The 24,416-nt window shown below is 43.3% G+C and overlaps 1 protein-coding gene across 1 annotated transcript; it reads left to right on the forward strand.

The window, feature by feature from the left end:
- The first annotated feature begins 420 nt into the window (after positions 1-420).
- On the forward strand, positions 421-11,846 carry CHRNA9 (cholinergic receptor nicotinic alpha 9 subunit). Its single transcript, XM_054030291.1, has 5 exons — positions 421-760; positions 3,114-3,259; positions 4,056-4,210; positions 6,006-6,538; positions 9,011-11,846. Exons 1-5 carry the CDS (start codon positions 691-693, stop codon positions 9,577-9,579), a joined length of 1,473 nt encoding a protein of 490 aa, XP_053886266.1. The 5' UTR covers positions 421-690; the 3' UTR covers positions 9,580-11,846.
- Positions 11,847-24,416: the final 12,570 nt, after the last annotated feature.

A 24,416-nucleotide genomic window follows, 5' to 3' on the forward strand; every position in this document is an offset into this window, starting at 1 on the left:
GCTGGGGCTCCTCTGGCTGTGACGGGAGGGTGGTGCTCGGGTGGTGGTGATGGCTCGGGCAGAAGGGGCGGGGGCTGCATGGCTAGCCTCCCCGAAGGGGGAGCTCACGTGCCACCCATGCCAAAGGCTGTCTCCCTTTTGTAAAGTTTCATGTCACTAAAGCCTCCATCAAATTGGGGTTGAACTGTCCTGGAAGAATTCTATACTTATGGGGCCAGATTCTGCCACTGTTCCTCATGTTGAGTAGTGACTTACTCTGCAAGAATTTTCATTGATTGAACTATCACTAACATAAGGGTGACAGTATCTGGCCCAGATTGAGGGAGTGTGAATGGACTGTTCTTCATATACTGACTTTCTACTGATGCATTAATAGTAGGAAGAAAGAGCCAGTAACACTGTGGAAAGAATAAGCTTTACATGAAGTGTTCCCTCTTGATATCCCATCTGTCTGGCTTCTCACTGAGCAGTAGAGTGGGCAGTTCTCAGGTTACCAGGACAGAGTGGGGTGCGCACCGGGGCCCAGTTCAGGACACAGGAGACTTGCTGCCACTGAGAACAGAGCTCTTACCAGCAGCACATCCGTATCTCCACTGCTTTTGTGCTGTTGCACAACTAATTTGTCTCAGCTTTGGAAGGTGAAAACAATTTTTGTGTTCCTGGAGGAGCAGAGTTACTTCAAGGTTCAAAATGAAGAGAAATAGCCTGCCCTTCTGCTGCTTCTCCCTTTGGTTGGTTTTCACAGCAGTGATACTTCAAGGTGAGAGCACTTCCCCGTATCAGTGTGCAGCTTAAGGCTTGCTTTATACACTTGATCGATCCTTCCTTATGCGTTCACTGACTTCACAGTTCTGAGTGCACAAAAAATGCAGTTTGGGCAGCAGTGGATCCTCTTAACTGTTTCAAGCTATTTTATCTCATTGCTGAGTAAGCACTGGAGAAATATAACTATTTTCTGATTACATACTGTTGAATCTAAATGCTGTTTAAATAGTTTCATTAGCTTTGATTGCTTTTTTTCCAGTGAAGCTAGTTGTTTGAACTGTAGTTAGTCCTGAATTGCAGTACTAATAATTGAACAGCTAAATGGCTGAAGAGTGAAGTACTTTGAAATACTTGCTGCATACTTGCGTGAATTTGAATTTGCATAGGTCAGACAAATGTTAACATCTTTGTCCTTTGCTTTTTGAAATCTATGACTCCATCTAAAGATAATGCAGTACAACACAGAGAAACTTCAGAGGACAAAGCAATTTGTAAACCGATGAATTTAAAGAAAATATTTCAGTGGATTGTCTGTCGAGCTGGATGGATAACAGAAAAAAATCTTTTTCACATATACTCTATTCTTTGGAAAAGATTGCAAAAATTAATTGAAGAAATTATTCAATGAATGTGTTCACTAATTATTCAACCAGCTCTATCCATTGGCCAAATAATGAACAAAATTCATCTAATTATTTATTCAAACATGAATGCCATAAAAGAGGAGCAAATTTTATAAGTAGTATTCAACTCTCTCTTGTAGAGAGCACTATTTATATGTAGGGAGACAGCACAAGCCATTGGCTAGGGTAGAGAACTGGAAGTCAGACCTGGTTTCTATTCTTAGCTCAGCAACTGAGTGACTGTTTAAGCAAATCATTTTGGGCCAGATTTTAAAAAGAATTTAGGCATTGATGCACTCAATGTTGCAATGCCTAACTGATTTAGGAGCCTAAATCTCATTTTCAAAAAGGATTTAGGCACTTGGGAGTCTAAATCCCATTGACAGTTGCTGTGATTTAGGCACCTAAAAGCCTAAATCCCTCTTTAAAATGATATTTAGGCTCCTAAATCAGTTAAACTCCTAAACTATGGCCCGCGAGCTGTTTTAAGCCAGCCCTCGAGCCACACCACGCGGCTCAGCCCCGCTCCGGCTGGGGCGCTGGGTTGGGGTCTGGGCCACGCAGCTCAGCCTCGCTCTGGCTGGGGCGCTGGGTTGGGGTCTGAGCCACGCAGCTCGGCCCCGCTCTGGCTGGGGCGCTGGGTTAGGGTCTGGGCCATGCGGCTCGGCCCCACTCCGGCTGGGGCACTGGGTTGGGGGCCATGCGGCTCAGCCCCACTCTGGCTGGGAGCTGGGTCGGGGACCACATCACGTGGCTCCCGAAAGCCGCGGCATGGCCCCGCTCTGGCTCCTACACGCTCCAGTGGGAGCTGCAGAGGTGGTGCCTGCGGATGGGGCAGCGCGCAGAGCCACCTGGCCGTGTCTTTGCATAGGAGCCAGAGAAGGGACATGCCACTGCTTCCGGGAGCCGCTTGAGGTAAGTGCCACTTGGAGCCTACATCCCCTGAGCCTCTCCCCACGCCCCAACCCCCTGCCCCAGCCCTGATCCCCCTCCCGGTCTCCATCCCCTTGATCCCAGTCCAGAGCAGCCTCCTGCACTCCAAACCTCTTGTCCCCAGAGCCTGCACCCCCTGCCGGAACCTGCACCCCTTCCCGCACCCCTACCCCAGCCCTGATCCTCCTCCTGCCCTCCAAACACCTTGGTCCCAGCCCAGAGTACCCTCCTACAACCCAAACATCCCCAGCCCCACTCCAGAGCCTGCACCCCAACCCCAATTTTGTGAGCATTCATGGCCCGCTATACAATTTGTATTCCCCGATGTGGCACTCGGGCCAAAAAGTTTGCCCACCCCTGTCCTAAATCAATTAGCTGTGCTCAGTATTGTAATGCCTATGCCTGAATTCCTTTAAAAATCTGGGCCTTATTGTCTCTGGGCCTTATTTTCTTTATTTATCAATAAAATAGGGATAATTATATTTGTCCTATGAAAAGAACTGTGGAATCTATGGATGAAAAGGGCAATATTATTGCAGAGTGTTATATAAAATTGATGTAAAACATTAATTTTATAATATCCATTTAGTTACTACAACTTAATGACATATTCTGCATGGGTCTCATCAGCTTTGCTACATATATTCTATATTAAATATGATATAGTACAGTATGTGTATAATACTAGCTGGATGGCAGTATGTATTCTAATAGTAATAAATGCTATTTGGAGCCTTGGGGACAGCATGCACACTACTTCATGTGATATATTTTATATACTATTTGATGTAGGTGTGGAGTCTGCACAAGGAAAATATGCTCAAATGCTATTCAATGAACTGTTTGAAGACTACTCAAATGCTCTGAGACCAGTGGAAGACACAGATAAAGCACTGAATGTCACCCTTCAGATCACACTGTCCCAAATTAAAGATATGGTGAGTAACAAGACAGTCCCATGTTCTAGAAATGTGCAAACTTCAACACCTACAATTTGTAAACTCTTAGAACTGCATGGGTTTCAGAATTTAAAACTTTGTTTCACTTGAAGATGTGAGAACAATTTTCATTTTCCTGCATAAAGTGATAAATTTAATAATGTTTCCTCAAAGGTTTCTGTTCCTAATATGTACTCATCCATTTACACCATTATGACCTAACTACTTAAAGATGGTTAAGATGTTAGAATTCTTTTATAATAACAATTATATACTGATTTTTTTCAGCATCAAAGCATTTGTTTTGTCCCATTGAACTGAAGCAAAATGTGTATAATAATCGGATATCTTATTTTACTCTCTAGTTTACCTGTTGTTTTGCAGAAGCAGTAGTTCTTCACAGTCAGTGCTGTATCCAGCTTCCAATAAAAAGTCCTAGTTTAGCTCTCCCTATAATTTTTGCTTGGAAAACTGGTTTGATTTGAAAATTGTCAGATTCACTTTGAAGGCAAAGGAGAATGTGTCTGCAAAGAGTGAAGAAAATTCCTCATATGGGTTTTGAATGATAGGTAATTTAAAATAATGTAAACATTAACATGTGTACGTACCAAGCTAAGGTCTGAGCCTGCACAGCTTCCATAGTTGGTACCTCTGAACTGACATTATAGACTTCTTACAATACAGTCAGTTTTAGAAGAAGCACATTATGTTTATAAAATGAACTCCCCCTGAAACAAAGTGTGTTTTTGTTGAGTCATAGATTAGAAATATTTATGTATATAGTAACTCCTTACAGGATGAAAGAAACCAAATTTTGACCGCGTATTTATGGATTCGACAAAGTTGGTATGATGCATATCTCAAGTGGGACAAAGATGAATATGATGGGTTGGATTCTATCAGGATTCCTAGCAACCTGGTATGGAGACCAGACATTGTCCTGTATAATAAGTAAGTACAATTGGAGGGGCAGTTTCTTAGCACAACCACGTAGTTAGATTTAATATTTTTCTTTTATAAATGAATATATATGAAGAAATTTCCCTATGGGTGAGTTAATCCATAACCATACACTTCATTGCACCTTCCTTTGGAGTGTCTGGATCTGGCCATAAGATATTGGACTAGACAGACCATTGGTCTGATCTGGTTTGGCAATTTCTGTTTTAATATGATGCTGTGAACAGGGGCCTTGAGTCATAGAATATCAGGGTTGGAAGGGACCTCAGGAGGTCATCTAGTCCAACCCCCTGCTCAAAGCAAGACTAATCCCCAGACAGATTTTTGCCCCAGATCCCTAAATGGCCTCCTCAAGGATTGAATTCACAACCCTGGGTTTAGCAGGCTAATGCTCAAACCACTGAGCTATCCCTCCCCCCCACATCACAACAACAACAACAACAACAACAACAACCACCACCACCTCCTCCTGGTCTCCGTACAAAGTATGTATGGTTTCACTTAAGTTTATTTTTACTGCCTTTTAAGACTATACTGAGTCAAATGTGACTTATGAGAAATTTTGGAGCAGTGGTTTGGAGGTCACTGCAAAACTTTTCTCTGTCCATCACAGATTGATTTTGAGCGTATGTCTGTAGCCCTGTCTACACTTCAGTTACCGCTGAATTAGGAACCCAGATACAATAGGTAATAACATAGTTTGTGTCCTTTTACCTGAGGCTGTGCAAAGGGAGCTTCGGTGCTTAATTTGTTCCAGGGCTTGCCAGGACTGAGCCCTGGCACCTCTAGGCTTGGCAGTTCTTAGCCCCAGCCGCCTCAGTTATGAAAGTAAAAAAATTGCTTGAGCCCCAGCACCTCTTTCATTACAAATTAAGTACTGGGGAGCTTCCAGATGATTGACTCATTATGTGGAAAAAGTACCCTTTGTTGCTTCTTTAGAAAAGAAGTTGAAATGTTTTATAAGGCGAAACTATCTTTCAAAATCTGTTTAAAACTGTTTGATCAAGCGTTTACATTAAAGAGACGTTATTAAAGAGCTTGGGTTCACAATATCACCTACTAGAAAGGAACACCACAAGAGAATAAAAACTTTGGAAAAAATGTCCGTACCTGTGTTGTGCATTAATCTAGTTTTCAAACATTGAATTACCCTTATCTGAGCTAGTTTATTTGTTGTTAGGATGGAGAGTAAAACTAGAACAATCAATTTTACTAGCACCGTGGTACTGTATTTAGGCTTTTGACATGGCAGGGAACATTTTAATAAGTGTAAAATGTAGCCCCAAATGTTTACACTTCATGAGTCCAAAAGATACATCTTTGTGTTGCACATGATGTAAAGGGCTCAGGGGCGCCTCACATGGGATACTTCTAAGGACTGGGAGACCTATGAACGCTGATCTGACTCTGCCTTAACAACAAGGCCATCTTTCTTCTTCATGTTTGTTTGTGACAGCCTAAATACTGTAACAAAACCATGGTCATCTAGGATTTCAAGTTTATCATTAGTGCTGCACACTGAACTTTACAGTTGCATCAGGAATAGCACTCAAATCCCCTGCTGCAAAAAGCAGAGGCCCTTACTACTAAGGAGAATTTCAGTTATATGTTAGCAGTACTGGGTCTTTGACACACAGCTGAGTCTGTCCAATAATAGCCATAATCGTGGCCATACATAACAGCCAGAACAATATTAAGTAAATGATGTAAATTCAGAGGTTTGTTTAATAACCTGATTTTCTGATATATTTTGTGTTCTAATTTGTTTATCATTTTGTCTTTTTAGGGCTGATGATGACTTTTCAGAACCAGTGAACACAAATGTAGTATTGAGATATGATGGAAAAATTACTTGGGACGCACCAGCTATAACAAAGAGCTCATGTGTGGTGGATGTTTCTTATTTTCCCTTTGATGACCAGCAGTGTAACCTTACCTTTGGTTCCTGGACCTACAATGGTAATCAGGTAGACATAATCAATGCTTTGGACAGTGGAGATCTATCTGACTTTATAGAAGATGTGGAGTGGGAGATTCATGGGATGCCAGCTGTTAAGAATGTAATCACGTACGGCTGCTGCTCTGAGCCGTATCCAGATATTACATTCACACTGATCTTGAAAAGGAGGTCTTCCTTCTATATATTTAACCTGCTCCTCCCTTGTGTTTTGATCTCTTTCCTGGCTCCACTGGGATTCTACCTTCCTGCAGACTCTGGGGAAAAAGTGTCGCTTGGTGTTACAGTTCTGCTTGCTCTCACTGTATTTCAGCTAATGGTTGCAGAGAGCATGCCTCCTTCTGAAAATGTGCCCTTGATAGGTAGGTATTTCAGATTTTTATAATGGCTTATAAATAGTGGTTATATGATGTCAGGGAGACTACATACCACTAACGGAATCTGGAAAGATAAATGTTGTGATACAAAGTTTCTAAAACCTTGTGTAATACTTCCAATGTGTATGGAACTTGTACAAATATAGTGAAGTTCTATGACAAGATTATTTTGTGCTGCATGGGGATAAACTAATAAAGACCTCTCTGGCTTTAGGATTAAGCTTGATAAGTTTATGGAGGGGATGGTTTGATGGGATAAAGTGATTTTAGTCAATAGGTCAATAACGTGCCATCGCTGGTAATTAGTAACAATGGTCAATGATGAGATATTAAAAGTTACTACAGAGAACTTTTTCCAGAGGGTCTGGCTAGAGAATCTTGCCCGCATGCTCGGGGTTCAGCTGATTGCCATATTTGGGGTCAGGAAGGAATTTTCCTCCAGGGTAGGTTGTCAGAGGCCCTGGAGGTTTTTCGCCTTCCTCCGCAGCATGGGGCAGGGGTTGCTTGCTGGAGGATTCTCAGCGATTTGAAGTATTTAAATCATGATTTGGGGACTTCAACAGCTGAGTCAAGGGAGAGAATTATTCCAGGAGTGGGTGGGTCAGTTTTTGTGGCCCGCATCATGCAGGAGGTCAGACTAGATGATCATAATGGTCCCTTCTGACCTAAGAGTCTATGAGGCTATGAGTCTAAAACATGGATGTGCTGAAAACTGGGCTGCAGTGTTAATGAAGGAAAATTGAGGGTGGGTCAGACACTTCAAGATGTCATCTTCGCAGATTCACAAGCTATAATGGGTCAGTAATTGGCTGAGAGACCACAGGGTGTTCCAGATACTGGTGTAGTGATTCATTTGGTTGAAGTGTGCTGTCTTGAGAAAATGGATGAGAGCGTTGTGGGTTGGAAGCAAAAGGGAGTTTGTGGAGGTGAGGATCATGTCACTTGTTGAATGGGAAGAGGGAGAGCTGCAGGGAAGATGAGCTGAGCTGTGATGGAGAAGGGGTGAGCACTAAATCTTCCCTGCCTTCTGCTCCTGTTAGACCTGCTATGGCTCACCAGAGATGAGTCCTGGTACCACAAGACATGGTGCTTCAAACCATAGCAGCTCCATCAGGTAGAGAATCCAGACAAGCATTAGTGCTCCCTATGACTGTTTCTGCACAGCTGAGCTGTGGAACAGCCCCTTTGCTATGGCGAGGGGATTGGAGAGGTCAGGGCATGTTGTGTGGGGTTACACTTTCTCTCCCCAGAGGGCCATAGAAGGAAATCTACTGTCTCAGTTCCATTCCAGACTCTGATCCTGGCTTAAATCCCACAGGCAGCCCCAATTCCAAGGAGCAGGGTCTGGCTGTCAGGGATTTGAGCTAAGGGCAGAGGTTACCTGAGGATTTGGGGACAATTCACTGGAGAAGAGGTCAGATGGGGGAGCTGAAGAGCAGCTCAATTATACAGGAGGAGAAGGTGGGAGAAGCACTAGTGTCTTCTCTGGCCCACCTGATGTATATTCTGTGGCTTGCCTGGGAGTGGGAGAGCCCTTTTAATACAATCCAGAGCAGGTATGCTGCAGAAGACTTTCCTTATGCTGCAGGTTCCTAGCTTCCCACATACCATGCAGCCTGCTGTCCCAGGGTGTAGCTCCCATATACCGACTGGTTCCTAGGTGGCCTCGTTTGAGAATCTGTTAGGCTCTAGAGAATCTGAGCACACCTACAGCACAGCTTGTTCTGCCTGGCAGAACTAAGACTCCTCCTAAACCCTTCCTTTGGTGAGCCCTAGCTGATCTGTTGGGAAAAAGTAAAGAAGCGTGTATATGCCTTCTTCTCCTGCACAGCTCAGATTCCAGGCTCCCCTTTTCCCCCACTAGTTCCGCCAACAAGCTGCAGACATTCCCAGCCCTTCTTGCATCTGGAAACCCAGAGATGAAAAATGTGATCTTCACTGCTTCTGTGGTGAAAATCAACAGTTATGACAATTTAATATAATCACTTACATGATAGGTGGGCTTTTTTCCAAATTAATTTATGCACCAGGAGGTGGTGTAACAAATGTGAAGTGTGTAAATGTTGATGCAAATTTTGTAGGGATCCTAAAAATATGTGAAATTCACTGTGAACATTTTTTAAAAAGACTTTAACATGGTTGCTTTTTGAAATTGGGGCATTTGAGAGTGTGAATATTTACCTTGATAATTAGGTGGTTATTCTTTTGAAATGATATAATATGGATCATGATCAGTGGGAGATTATATTTGTTTGAATGGACTTAAACTCTATTTTAAGTGGCAAATCCCAAGGCAACCATAACTATAGAGCATTAGGATGATTCCAGAATTCTGACCTCTTTTGATAGCTTCTCACATTTCGCTTAATGTTGAGGGATTTTTTTTCCTTTCTGCAGAGGGTGATCTTAACTTGAATAATACTTTTAATATACATTTCCCTATTTTTTACATTACAGGCAAATATTACATAGCAACTATGACAATGATCACAGCATCCACTGCACTGACCATCATTATAATGAATATCCACCACTGTGGAGCAGAAGCCCAACCTGTTCCACAATGGGCCAGGGTGGTTATTTTGGACTACATGTCAAAGATCTTTTTTGTTTATGATGTGGGTGAAAATTGTACAAGTCCACAAAGAGTAAAAACACAAGAACATAAATTAAGGAAGGATTTTAAGTATCAGAAAAAGCAGGACAGACACAAAGTGGTGACCAGTCAACTTTCCAGGAATAGAAACAATGACAGTGACCTAAAGAAGAAGCTGAATGGACATTTAAATAACAGTAATGGAATTCAATGTGAAAATGTTAAGGATGCAGTTAACTGCTGCTCCTGTTATAAAGTACTGATAAAGAATATTGAGTATATTGCTAATTGCGTTAGAGACCACAAAGCAAACCGCGCTAAAGGAATTGAGTGGAAAAAGGTAGCAAAAGTGATGGACAGATTCTTCATGTGGATTTTTTTTATTATGGTCTTTTTCATGAGTTTCCTGATTATTGGCAAAGCAATTTAACTGAAGATATTAGAGTGTATTTATTTTTATGTATGTTGGAATGTTTAGCTAGTTTGCCTTGATGGTACTTTGTTTCTGAGGGATGTATCTGAGGTTTCTGTATCTTTAATTCTGTAAAAACATACACAATAATTTGAGATTGCTGTTACATGAGTCATCTTGTCAGAATGATTCCGTCAAATCAGAGGCATCCAAACTTTGCTCAGCTAAGGTCATATTAACAACTTGCCAGGAGCTAAGGGCTGAGTCTAACTTGTATTAAACTGAACAGTTGCAACTGCCCTTATCTGTAATATGGAAGTGCACCCTATGAACGAATGCTGGACATGTATGCTGTGCTCTGTCTTGATTAAAACTGGTTATGGCCTTGGGTTGGCTCAAGAAGGAGCACTGTGTCCTAGACGCAGTGATCCCAATGGGATGCTCCTCCATATTAAAGATAATAGAATTCCAAGGGCTACATTTAATCTGTGGCCTGCAGTGTGGCCAACTAGCTGTGTGCTAGATGGAAAAACACATTTATTTCTCTACATGTGAATGTTTGACAATTCCCCTGAGACCATCCCTGCCTAGCTGCTATCTCTTCCTCCCTCATTTTGCCTCATTCTTTTCTTCTGGATTCTTCCCATGAGTGTTCAAACATGTTTATGTCCTAACACTCACATGCCTCTAACTACTGTCCCATCTCCTTCTTCTCCTCTAAATTCTTTGAACTTGTTAAAAACAATAGCTACCTTGATTTCCTTCCAGCTAAGTCCTGCCTGAATCCCTTCCGGTATTACTTTTTTACACCATCAAAACCATGCTCACCATGATTTCTGGCTTTTTTTCTGGCTAAGTCTTGCACCCTCTTCCCTATCATCCTCCTTGAACTTTCTGCTGCCTTTCACACCATTTCCCTACTTCCTCCTTGATTCCACATCTTCCCCTGTATTTGCACAGTGTAAAGATGTACTGTATGGGGGTGGGAGGGGGTCTGATCCTATTTGGAATCTTTAGGTACTACCCTAATACTACTAAAGCATGGAGTTGTGACTTCTGCTCTTGGTTCAACGTTGCTCATTCTGTTATTTCATCCTTCCACCTATCCCACCTCATTTATCTATCTTGCCCATTTGTTGCATCCTGTTTTGATCTAGATTGTAAGCTCACTGGGCTAGGGTCTGTTTTCTTTGGCACTTGCCTATGCAACATCTAGCACAACAGGTGTGATTATTTGGTGACTCCCTTTACTCTAATACAAATCATAAATTTTAAACAGACTTATTAAAGTGATGTGAAAGTCAGTCAAATGACTATACAAAACTGTCTCCTTGCTCAGCACATCCACTGCCTGTGTGTTTGTTTGCTTTATGGACAAACAATTCTTTTACTGCTTTTTACTCCTTTTAGCCCTGCAGACCTTATATGCCTAAGGAAGGTGCCCCTTGCAGTGAAGTTAGAAGCTGATACATGAGGCATACCCAGGGCAAGTGAATGACCTTTACTAAGCACCTTGAGCTTTGAAACCATGATATTCTAGATGCAGTGAGAGACGCAGGATGACACTGAAATGGATCCCAGTCAGAAGTTCATGTGATAAAACTAATTTTCATAATTGTTGCAACTAATATGGAGCGCACCCATGAAGATGTAATTTAAGATGATGAGGAGTCAAAACAGCAGAGCGTTGTCATTGTTATCCAAAAACTCATCGGAAGAAAGGGATTTGTATTATCATGTAAATGATACACTGAATTCTTAATGACTGGTTTTGTCTCTTGTGTGGAATAATTAAAGCTGAAAGCCTATCTAGATTCTCATACATAATGCAAGCCATAAAAGCCTAGGTTCTAGTGTAAAGATAATTTGAGTAGCTATCAGAATAAACTAAGTATCTGACGAAATATTGCAAGTTCTTTGTACCACACCATGAGTTCCCTGGAAATCAGGCACTTTCTGGTACGCATTCTATTCAGAAGTCTAACTACATTTTCACAGTGCAGACAAATGGCACCATCCATTTGCTGTGGACTTCAATGCTTAGCTTTATGGTGTATGTCTGAGGAAATGAATTTGTTCTATGCCATGGAAAAAATACTGTCCGAAGGTGTGGGAAGAGGAGAAATATTGAAGATGAGGCTAAAATGTTGAGAGACTTCAGACTGCATTCAAATATGCATGCATCATTTCATATACAATATTTGCACTCATAAGTGCACTAGCTGTAAAATTTACATGTGCAAATTTAAGCATGCAGCTGTGTATGGATCTTGTGCTTTTTTAAATAAAAATTGTGTCCCTAAGTGTTTTTCCTCTTGAAGGAATATAAGGGTGAGAATATTTTGCACTTCCCTACTAACTTCTGTTTGAAGATCTCAAAGCATGAGAGAATTACCTCCCTCACAGGAATGGTGTGAGGCTTGAGAATTATATCCAATTTCACTTAGCTTATCAGAGACTGTTAAGGAGTGACTTGATTACAGTCTAACTATGTACATGGGAGACAAAATTAGATAAAAGAGGGGGCTCTTCACTCCAGCAGACAAACGTATAACAAGATACAATGGTTGGTAAGTGGCTAGATTAGAAATAAGGTGCACATTTTTAACAATGAGGATAATTAACTATTGGAACAACTTACCCAGGGTTGGGGTGGATTTTCTATCACTGGAAATCTTTAAATAAAGACTGGATATTTTTTCTCACAGATACTCCAGTTCAACTACAGCTATTGGACTTGAAGCAGGAATTAATTAAATCCAAAGGCCTCTGTTACATAGGAAGTCAGACTAGATCATCCCAATGGTTCTTACTAGTCTTAAAATCTAAGAGAATCTATGACTGTATAGATGGTGAAACTGAGGTACAGAGAGGTTACGTGAGCTGCCCACGGTCACACACAATGTCTGCAACAGAAAATGAAGCAGAAAGCATATGCCCTGATGTGGCTGACCTCAACTGCTGAGTTTTACCTCCCCAAAACCCTTCTTGCCTTTCTAAACTCCTAAGCACTGCATACAGCCTGTGAAATCTGGGAGGTTATTTCTCTTTTGAGTGTCTCACTACTCGGGTATCATATGTCTATTACAAGTGCTGCCCTATCATAATTTCTATTCCCAGATGTGGTCTGCGGGCCAAAAAGTTTGCCCACCCCTGGTTTAAAGTACTAGCAACTCTGAGGAGAGCTAGGAGTCTCCTATTTTAAAAGAGAGTGACTGTTTGATGTACAATCCAGTTGCAGAAGGAGGGCTGGGACCTCCTGAACAGGGGGAAGAAACCCTATTGGGACTCTAATATGGACCCAGAGTGGGTGTGAACCTGAGCAACCAAACAGTATGTTAATTGTTAAACCAGAACCACAAGCAGGAAATAGGTTTTTAACTAATCTGGCCTGGGTAATTGAAAAAACCTGAGTGGGTGCTGTGCATAAGGCACCTGCAAGTGGGTATGCCTGAGAGCAGTGCTGCATGACACCTGCCTTCTCTTGTGTAACAGAACTGTTCTAGTTATCCTGCCAGGAACTCCTCCTGTGGGATCTGCCCCAAAGAAGGTAAAACCCAGGAGTAGAAATCCTGCAAGGTGGGGTTTTCAGAGAACCATAGTTACATAGCCTGTAAGTGGAAATTACATACCAACATCATACACATTTGTAGTAATAATTGCTTAGTTGCTAATAGTCAGCTCATACATTCCAGACCAATACACTAAATACAAACATCTCTAGTATTGCCTAGAGGAAAAAATGTCCTAAACCACGTAAACTGAGAGCATTGGGAATCTAAATTGTATATAATATTTTTAGTGTTGAATGGAGAGAGAAGAATCTAATAGTCTCATTGTCTCTCTTTCCTTCTCCTCTTCCCTTTGTATGTCTCTCACACACATCCAATAATCTTTGAAAATTAAATAAAACAATGATGAATGTATGTGATTACAATAATAAAGAGAAATATGTATTAATGTGCTCAGGTGAGAAGCCCTGTTGAGAGTTAAGACTGCAGGATGACATGCCGGTTATATTTGCTCAGGAGGACAATGAAGGCTGTAAATATAGTTTGTGATCTGTATGCTGTGCCCTGAGTATGCTGTACTTTTAAGTACTGTGGGACAGGACGGAGAGGGGCTATCCCAGCAGGATCTCTGGGAAGCTTTGCAGTGCAATGGCGCGCAGAGCTTCAGGGAATATGGCTGCTGTGCTAGTTTTCTGTAAAGAATAAGGCTTGTTCCTTTCTGTTCCTGGTCAGCACTGCTAGCTGAAACAGAGACCCACTCCCTTCCTCCTTATATTAGGGAGGCTTATGCTGACAGTAGCTCTAACCTTGTATAGTCCTTTTGCTTAGGGGAATGTAAGGGACACGTTATGCCTGATGACTTACAGGCAGCAATGAGAGGCTCCAGGTGCCCTTTTTCTCCCTGACTCCTTCTTACACAGCCTGATAGTCTAAGCTGTCTACTCATGAAAAGCTTGCTAAAGAAAGACAAGCTCCAAGTAGCCTGGTTTAGGGTATTTTGCAACTGAAATACTAACAATAGCAATCCAAAGAGCATTATTGTTCATTATCATTTTGTGGGCAAATCCAGCCCCTGATGGGAATTGTTCAAGCATTATGACAGAATGTAGTTTTGAGGGGCTTCAACGTTCTAACAAGCTGAAGTGGATCAGAAGGAAAGGAACAAAACAGAAGAAGAATATAATGCTGAATTAGCCCATGAAATGCTTACAAATGGGGAATATAATGTCCAGAGCTGCTAGCAAATAGTGTTATTGCCAACAGGAGTTTGCATTTTCAACCCAAGTGTTGATAATTCGTAATGTAATCTGAACTTCAATCTATGGCCCGACCAACGGGGAACAAGATCAGACTTCATTTGGTCTGTCATGATTTTGTCCCCACTAATATGTTAAAAATGAGTGGTTTTTCTTTTTCATGTATTCTTCATCTGAACGGCCAGGGAATGACATTGGTTTACTTCTTTTCCCAAGCATGACTGATAGATAGTTTTTTTTTTTTAACCTCACATCAGTACAAAGATTTTAATCACTTATTCAAAAGTGGGGGTTTCATGTCATACTTCCTTTGGGTTGGAGATGTTCATTGCCCATCAGACCCTCCAAACACTTATTTTAATAAATTACTGTACTTGTTCTTGGTACTTGGTAGTTGTTCTCAATGGCTAATTTGCATTCTGACCGGCTATTTGACCTAGTTGTTTAGTTTCTTGTGATTCTTGGTTGTAAGACACTGGGCTGCTGAAGCTACTTTATCTCATTTATTTGTATTGAGGTAGTACCTAGAGGCCCCAACCAGGATTAGGGCCCCATTCTGTTAGGCACACAGACTAAGAGACAGTAACTATCCTAAAGAGTTTGCAATCTAAAAAGGGAAAACCAGACTTCGGATGGGAGAAAAGGAATATTATCTTCCCTATTCTACAGATGGAAAACTGAGTTGCAGAGAGACCATGATGTGACAAGGGATAGGCAAGAAATCTGTGGCAACACTGACAACTGGACTCAAACCTCCTGTCTCCTAGCCCAGGACCTTAACCACTGACCAGACCATCCTGTCCCTGCCTCCCATCTTCTGCCTGGATTTTGCTATTATAAGATTATGTCCCATGGAGGGTCTTCCATCCAGTGAGCATTTACTTTGAGATCATAATTTGATTTCCCATAGAAACTTCTTGTAAAATGTCAATACTTCATATGTTAGTTCGTCACCATAATTTGAGGGGGGTGTGTGTCAATCTCCGTGCTGCTAGTTGTGATGAGAGGGTATGGAATGGACGCTATTTTCCCAACACAGTAAAGGAAACCTACTTGTTCAAATCCCTCAGTAATCTCTGGCACATTTATTACCTTGTTCACATACTACTGCAACACTTCACATAAAGCCATGCAAATTTCCACCACTACAGCACCCACCATAACACCTCAATCCTCACTGCTATCCAGTTGACTGACAGCTATCTGGGGAAGGCAGCTTTTTTTTTTCTTTCTTTCTGCAGTTAATGGTGCTTACTAACTATAGACTAACCAGCATGACAGTGGTCTAGCACAACAGTGTTTGGGTGAGCTTCCTTCAGAGGTACAAAAATGTCTCGATTCAGAAATTCTGTAGTCATGTAACCCTTCTGCCCATCTAAGTTGGCAGCAACAAGGGCCGGGTTCTGTATCTAGGGGTTCCGCTTCAATAACACAGTGCAAAACCGGCTCGAGCCCCCACCCAGTGACCTGGGACAATTACATACCACCCCCTGGGTGCCTCTAAGAGGCAATACTTCCCCTCTCGCAAGCACGGAGTCTGAGTGTAACAGAAAATGTTTAATAACATGAGGTAAACGACATCAGCATTAAATTGGAAAAACACCACAACTAGAGTTCATAGACCAAACCATGAGCGAAGACCCACCCCAGCAAATTGGGCCGTGTCCTCTCCCGTTGGTTCTTGGAACCAGCGACCCAAGAATCACCAAAGTCCCAAAAGTCCGACAACCCCCCAAAGTCTCTGTCCCTGATCAGTGCAGCCCCAGAGTTCAAAAGGGGGGGCGTGTGTGAGCAGGGTGTTAAGGGGCACCTTACGTGATCCGAGGCCAACCGGCTGCTTCTCCGTGGGGTTCCACCCAGCCTTCACCACGAACTGCTCCACTCCACCCGCAGTCCCACTCCTGCCGTCCCACGAACTGCTCTGGCAGCTGCTCCGCTCCGCTCACCGACCTGTGAGCCGTGCCGCTCCGCGCCGCGCCGCTCCGCGCCGCTCCGCGCCGCTCCGCTCACCGACCTGTGAGCCGTGCCGCACCGCGCTGCTCCGCTCCGCTCCGCTCCGCTCCGCTCCACTCACCGACCTGTGAGCCGTGCCGCTCCGCTCCGCACCGCACCGCTCCACTCCGCTCCGCTCCCCGACCTGTGAGCCGTGCCGCACCGCGCTGCTCCGCTCCGCTCCCCGACCTGTGAGCCGCTCCGCTCCGCTCCGCTAGCTGCTCTGCCAGCCGCTTAGCATTATAGCTTCAGGCTCCCCCACTAGTTAACACTGCCTCAGTGATCTCAGCTCTTTTGTGATTTCAGCTCATAGTAGGGGAGCCCCAGTGCTAGTGCACCACTGGCCCAAAGTGAATTCAGTTCAGCAGTCTGTAACTAGACTTCTAATGGAATCAAAAGTTAGCTCTGATATTCAACAATGGAGAGAGGAGGTAGTGCAATTGGTGTTTCAACCCCTCAGAGAGGGCCCATACCATCAGGTACAAATACCTGTCCCCATCCTCTCTCAATTCACTGGGTTTTGTAACCCATGCCCCTTGACAAGCACATGCTACTTAGGTAATGGTGAATGACTCACTCAGTCCTTCTGTCATACACAGTTCCACTGGCCTTGATTCACAGAATCAGGGTAACAAAACTTTATTCTTCCTGCCCCAATAACAGAGAAACTGGGGATCCCACACCAGCCAAAGTAACCACTTTGAGTTGCTGTTGTTTCATGCCAGGCGAGTGGGTGTGCCTATGCAAACAAGATCAGCCCCTGGAGTTCTTTTCCACACTCGCCATAATTCACCACCAGATGTCAGGGTAGAGCTCATCCTGACTCTGCTTACAGTCACAGTTGTTCATCCCAGGTTTCAAACAACTCAGTCCCCACAATCTGTAGACATGAGCTAGACCCAAAAATGGCACTCTACCCAGTGAACCTCATCTTGAAGTGGGGCATGAAGCTGGCATATCCATGTCTGAAGGGTATGAATCTTGCATCATGAATTTGATTAACTACTGGTCTCAATTTTGGTTCTCCACAAGTATCACAACCCTCTCCGCTACCTCTTCTGAATTGTGTGAGATTAGTTTTCAAGAACTCCAACAGAAATGTATCTAGCTGAACAAGGAGCACATTCCAATTGTTTGGCCTACCTCAATCTTTGAGACAATACCTTGGAAACTACAATGGTTTATATGAATAATTCACTCCTCCCTCAAGCCCCTTGGGTATCTCATTTGGCTCTTCAAAATCTCCCACAAGTCACTGCAGTGATAGAAAAAACTGTGAGATAGGGTATCCAGAATGCAGTACAACTGCAGTGGTGGACTGAGAACTAGAATGGACATAGAGTGGACCTGCACCTAGTAGCTGATAACTAATATGAATGCACTGTGCTACTGATACACTGGTGCAATTCCACTGATGCAATTCAGTTTTTAGTGTAGTGAATAGTGCAGATCTCCCTGTTCTGTTTAGATTGGTGTAGGTTAGTATTTGTGAGTCTCCAGGAAGACGACTCAGGGATATGAATGAGGAGAGAGTGGGGTCTTAGTGCACTGGGATTTGGGAGACTGTTCCATGCATAGGGGCCAGAACAGGAGACATGGAGGCTGCATGTTGAAGGTATGTCTACATTGCATTGTAAACCTGGGTTTGTGGGACTTGGGCTTGTGGACTCGGTGTTCCCATGCTTGAGCATCCACACTGCATTGTAAGCCTGGGATTGCAATTGCCGGACCTGGGCCTCAGCCATGCTAATGCATCCATATTACGCAGGCTTTCTGACTTGGGGCTGTGGCTTGACCTGTGGCCACAGTGCAAAATGACAGGGTTTGGACCTGACTCATGGCAGGCGCTTAGTGCTTGCTGACCTGAGTCAGACTGATTTATGTGTAGATGGAAAGGAGGGGCTTGGGTTCAAATCTGAGTCAGAGTCCAAGCTTAGTGCAGAGTTTAGACAAACCTGGAGATGCATACAGGTGGCCAGTGAGGTTTGCATTGCTGGTTGAGCAAAGAAAAAACATACCAAGAAACTGATTAGACATTGAGTTTGGGTGCAGCGGGGAGTTGCAATTTGGGCAGGACTTTGAAGGTGGAGATGAGAAGTTTAAACTTTATTACAGTGAGCAAAAAGAAGACAGTGGAGGGATTAAGAGTGGGGATTGACATGGTCTGAACAGGTAAGGAAGATCATTTCAGCAGCTATGTTCAGGACAGACTGGAAGAGAGTGATATTGGAATATATCCTACGAAGAAATAATTTGTCTGATCTCCTGATTGAACTGTGGGAATGCGTCAGGGCTCTGTCCTCGCTTCTCATTAATTTTTGTGTTTACAACTTGTTAATTAACATGACGAAGCTCACAACTGCTACTGATGCTCAGATTGTTTTTCTCTCTTCCCCCATAGTTCTGAGAATATTCACCTTCTTTCACAATGATTGACATATGTATTAACATAGTGAATACACCAAAATCTGCTGAATGCAGATAAAAGTGAGGCCTTGTTCCTAGACTTCAATGTCATCCCTGGTTTCTGTTCCTTCAAGGTGGAGTCTTCTTGCATCACGGTGAGTAGTGAGGATTCTTGGTTTTGGATTCTGATGTACACGTTGCTTCTCATGTTAGTTCCATTGCTAGAGCCTTTAAATTGAATTTGTTTAATATTAATATATCAAACAGATGTAATTATTCAGCTATATCTGCTGCTAAAATGTCTGTTCTCAAGTAATATTTTGCCTTATCTATTACAATCTTGCTGGTCTTCCTGCTTCTTCTGGCCACTATCTGAAAGCTCTTCAGGTTTGGTGCTCTTACCTGTACTTTCCATTTCCTAAGTCTATTTGCTACTTCTGAAACTGAGAATCAAGTTTTATATGTTACTATTGACTTTTAAAATGTTGGTCCTTTCTTTGAAACTGCATGTAACCAAATTTTCTCCTAGTTTACATTTATGCAATCCGTCTGAAGTCCATGAGGTTGTGTCAATGTGCCAGACTGGAATTTGGTCCTATATTTTATTAATAATGCTATAATACATATGAGACAATATGATATTATGATGGGGGCAGGGTGCACTATTGTTTCTTTGGTGGGCAAGGGGTTAACCTCAGCTCCGTTCTCCCTGTCTTTTGCACAAGAGCTCAGCGAAAGAGGATTTTTTTTTCTTTTCTGTTTACTTATGTTATAAACGTCTGTTTCTTAAGGACAAGACATTGCTGGCTTTTGTTTTGTTTTGCTGAGTCATTCCACCAGCTACAAGTACATAGAATTATGAGGGGCCAAAATCTTCAGAAGTGATCTGTGACTGAGTTTATACGTGTAACCACCACTTTTGTACCTGCAGTCATGGCATTGGCACAGGCAAATCACTTTGCTTGGCGCTCAACAACAAGATCAGTACAAGCAAGTGCAGTAACTGGACAAAGCAAGTGCAACTTCTGGACAAAAACAGCCCCTTCCTCTGCAGGAGTTTACATCTCCTTTGTGGTGTGAAACTTTAGCACCACAGTGGCTCCTAGTGTGTTGGTATGTGTGTGCTAGACCACAGATGGAGTGGGAGCAAGGATAGTTGATTCACTGTTATGGCAGATCCTCATGGTTTCTCATGCACATCAGGATGGCAGGTTCGGGGGTGTGGCAGTGGCCATGGAGCTGTTCTGCAGCCTGTCATGAGGACACAGGACATTTCTTTTCTCTCTTCTCTCTGAAGAGAAGGCTACATAGTGGGTGAGAGCTGGATGGTAGAATTGGAACTTTAGGGGCCATGTTGAGATCAAATATGATGGTATTGCAGGATTGTCAAGCAGGTTGGTGACTGCAGCATGGGTAGGTAAGTGCAGACCTGCACTCAGCTAAAGGCGTAGTTGATCTTTTGGAATCTAATAATCTGATTCATGGTCGCTTCTGGCTTCAGAATCTATCACGATCATCTAGTCTGACCTCCTGTACACTGCAAGCCACATCCTCCAATTCAAGCAATAGGCCTATAGCCTGTAGCTGAGTTACTGAAGTCCTCTAACCTTGATTTAAAGACTTAAAGTTATAGAGAATCCACCATTTATGCTAGTTCAGACCAGCAAGTGGCCCACACTCCATGCTGCAGAGAAAGGCAAAAAGCCACCAGGGTCTATGCCAGGGGTCAGCAACCTTTCAGAAGTGGTGTGGGCATGACCCACCAGCCAGACACTGCAGAGAATTCTTTCTCAGGTAACTCAGAGACTCCCAATCTAGTGTCCATCTCCGGCCGCTGAAGATATTTGCTAATAGCAGTGGCGGATGAGCCATATACCATTGTAGGCAATCTCATCATATCAACACCTCCATAAACTTATCAACTCAGTCTTCAAGAAGTTAGGTTTTTTGTACTCCCCTGGGAAGTATGTTTCAGAACTTCACTTGTCTGGTGGTTAGAAACCTTCCTCTAATTTCAAGCCTAAACTTATTGACAGCAAATTTATATCCATTTGTTCTTGTGCTAATATTGGTCTTTAACTTAAATAACTCTTCTCCCTGGCTGTTGTTTATCCCGCTGATGTAATTATAAAGAGCAATCATATCTCATCATAGCCTTCATTTTGTTGGACTAAACAAACCAAGCTGCTTAAGCCTCCTTTTGTAAGGTAGGTTCTCCATTCCGCTGATCATCCTTGTAGCCTTCTCTGCACCTGTTCCAATCTGATTTCATTATTCTTAAACATGGGAGACTTGAACTGCACACAGTGTTCCAGATGAGGTTTCACCAGTGCATTGTATAATGGTAATCCCTGTCTCTGCTGGAAGTACCTCACCTGATGCATCCTCGGACTGCATTAGCCTTTTTCAGGCTACATCATATTCCTATGATCTACCAATACACCAAGATCTTTTTCCTTCTCTGTTGCTTCTAAGTAAGTTTCTAGCTTATAGTAAAAATTCTTGTTGTTAGTCACTAGGTGCATGTTCTTGCACTTTGCAGTATTAAAATTCATCCCATTACACTGCTCTACAGCCAAAATGCTTCTGAAATAAATGTAGTCAAACTTTACTAATTCTGGGTCACTGAGAACGAAAATGATGCTTAAAATTGTTGATGGGCTCTAGTTTTCAAGATATGCTATTGGGTCAGTATATACGACCCTTGACTTGGGAATGGCGGAGGATAAGTGAGTTATAAAGGGATGGGATCTCCATTTAAACCAGAAATGACTAAACTACATCTTTGACTGGATCTATGAATAAATCTATGACTGGGTTTGGACAGTACTTGCTTTTTAGGCAAAACAATGAATGATGCAATCTGAAGCTGGTATTGCATCATACATGATATGAATTGCATCATGTTATTCCTAGATGTCATGAATGATGCAATCATAACGAAGCTTACATCACTCTGCTGAACAAATTGCCCTATATCAGCTCTAGAAATCAAACAATGTCGTGCTCTCTTATTTGTCAGTGTTTGATTTTGCAAAGGGACACATTTCTGTTTAGCCAAAGTGAGCAGAGATGCCTCGTACTTGTGTGAACCGTGCAGATAACTTCTGCTATGTTTGTGGTGAAGTGACTTTTGCATCACAAAAGCGCAGTATAACCACTATGGTTAAGAAAGCCTATCACCTTTATTTTGGCTGCAAAATTGGAGATCAGGACAAAAGGTGGGCCCCACTGTAAAAGGGTCCAGACTCACCCCTGCAGCGCCTCCTGCTGGTCGTCCAGGGAATTAGCTCTCCAGCCTCTGGAGCGCCCTCTGCAGGCCAGTGATCCGCCTGTCCTCTTCCTCAGGCTCCCGTGTCCCTCCCAGGACCCCGGTGCCCCTTGCTCTGGGTGCTGCCCCCTGGCAGTACCCACACACGCTAGGTCTCCCCTCCCAGGGGAACCCCCACCCACTAACCCCATCTCGCCTCAGGATAAGGCTAATGCCAGTCATCATCTAGCCATGACTCTCTGGAGCAGACTGCAGTATAGGCCACTCATCATTGGCAAGGTTGGGTTTGGACCTGCTGCCTTGGCCTAGCCCTGGGTTGCCCTCTGCAACCCCCAGTACCCCTTGCCCTATTACCAGGCCGCAGCCTGGGGCTATCCAGGCTGGAGCTCCCCAGCTCCTCAGCCTTTCCCCAGCCCTGCTCCACTTAGGTACCCTGTCTAGCTCCCTGCAGCCAGGCCCTTCTCCCTCTGAAGACAGAGAGAAACTACCTGCTGAGCTCCTGGCTCCTAGCCTCTTATATAGGCCAGCTGACACCTGATTGGGGCATGGCCCCAGCTGCAGCCACTTCCCCCAATAAGCCAGGGTTTTACCTTGCCCTGCCCCAGCCCTCTGCAGGGCTTTTCCAACCCCTCAGGGCAGGAGCGGGTGTCCACCCCGCTACACCCACACATATGCTGCAACACTTGTGCAACAAATCTTCTCCAGTGGTTGAACAGGAAAAGGAAATCCATGCCTTTTGCAGTGCCAATGATTTGGAGAGAGCCAACAGATCATACCAGCAATTGTTACTTCTGCATGGTGCCTCCAGTTGGGAAAGGTGTGTCATAGAAGAAAAAGTGGACTGTGCATTATCCAAACATTCCATCAGCTATACGCCCAGTACCCCACGGAGAAGGACTGCCAGTTCCTGATGTACCAGAATCATTCTCACTTGAGTCAGACGAGGAAGAGGATGAAACTTCTGGTCCTGAACCATCAATGTCACAGGACCCACATTTTCTCCCATCCTCCTCCTCTGAACCACACCTCATAACACAAGGTGAACTGAATGACCTTGTCAGGGATTTGGAACTACCCAAGAGTAAGGCAGAGCTGTTGGGCTCCAGACTACAGCAGTGGAATCTCCTGGCAGGTGATGTTAGGGTTTCCATGTTCCGTGACCGTCAAAAGGATCTTGTCCCATTCTTCTTCATGGAAGGTGATCTTGTAGCCTGCAACAACATCGATGGTGTGATGGCAGCCCTCAACACCGTTCACGATCCAGATGAGTGGAGACTGTTCATTGATTCATCGAAGACGAGTCTTAAAGCTGTTTTACTGCATAATGGCAATGTTTTGCCACCAGTTGGTCATGCAGCCCATATGAAGGAAACCCATGACAACATGAGGTGCATAAACTATGACCAACATCAGAGGCAGCTTTGTGGCGATTTGAAGGTTGTTGCTCTCTTGCTTGGTCTGCAGACTGGATACACAAAGTACTGCTGTTTTCTCTGCAAATGGGATAGTTGTGCAAGAGATTCCCACTACATCAAGAAAGATTGGCCACTCCGACAGTCATTGGAGCCTGGGAGGAAAAGTGTTCAGCATCCACCACTTGTTGAATCAAGGAAGATTTTGTTACCACCCTTACACATCAAGCTGTGTCTGATGAACAACTTTGTCAAGGCCATTGACAAAACACAAGCAGCTTTCAAGTACCTCTGTGGAAAATTTCCAAGGTTAAGTGAAGCTAAGATAAAGGAAGGTGTCTTTGTTGGTCCTCAGATTCGTGAACTTCTTCAAGATGATGCATTTGACCATGCACTGCGTGGCAAGGAAGAGACGACATGGAAAGCCTTCTAGTTAGTGGCAATAAATTTTCTCGGAAACAACAAGGCAGACAACTACAGGTTGTTGGTGGAAAACCTCCTCAAGGCATACAAAAGCCTTGGTTGCAACATGTCACTAAAGATACATTTTTTGCACTCTCATCTAGATGTTTTTCCACCGAACTGCGGAGCAGTGAGCGACGAGCACAGCGAGCGATTTCACCAGGACATTGCAACAATGGAGAAACGCTATCAAGGCAAATGGAGCCCATCAATGCTTGCAGACTATTGCTGGACAGTGACAAGACATGCTCCATTTAATGAATACAAGAGACAAGCCAAGAAGTGCCGAGTAGACACTGAATAGGACTAAACTATGTACATAATAGCTTTTTGCCTTTTGTTTCATAATAAATTTTATTTATATAACCCTTTTGCTGATTTTTAAAGTGTTACATAAACAGGACAGGTGAAATATTATCATGTAAAACAACCATAAACACATGAAAAGACCTAGGTTTACAATTTATGATTAAAACTCTACTATCTACACAATATACATAGACATAAAATGTAAAAACTTAAATATCTTAGAAACAGTAGCCAA

The sequence above is a fragment of the Malaclemys terrapin genome, chromosome 5 (genome assembly GCF_027887155.1).
Source record: "Malaclemys terrapin pileata isolate rMalTer1 chromosome 5, rMalTer1.hap1, whole genome shotgun sequence".
NCBI lineage: Eukaryota > Metazoa > Chordata > Testudines > Emydidae > Malaclemys > Malaclemys terrapin.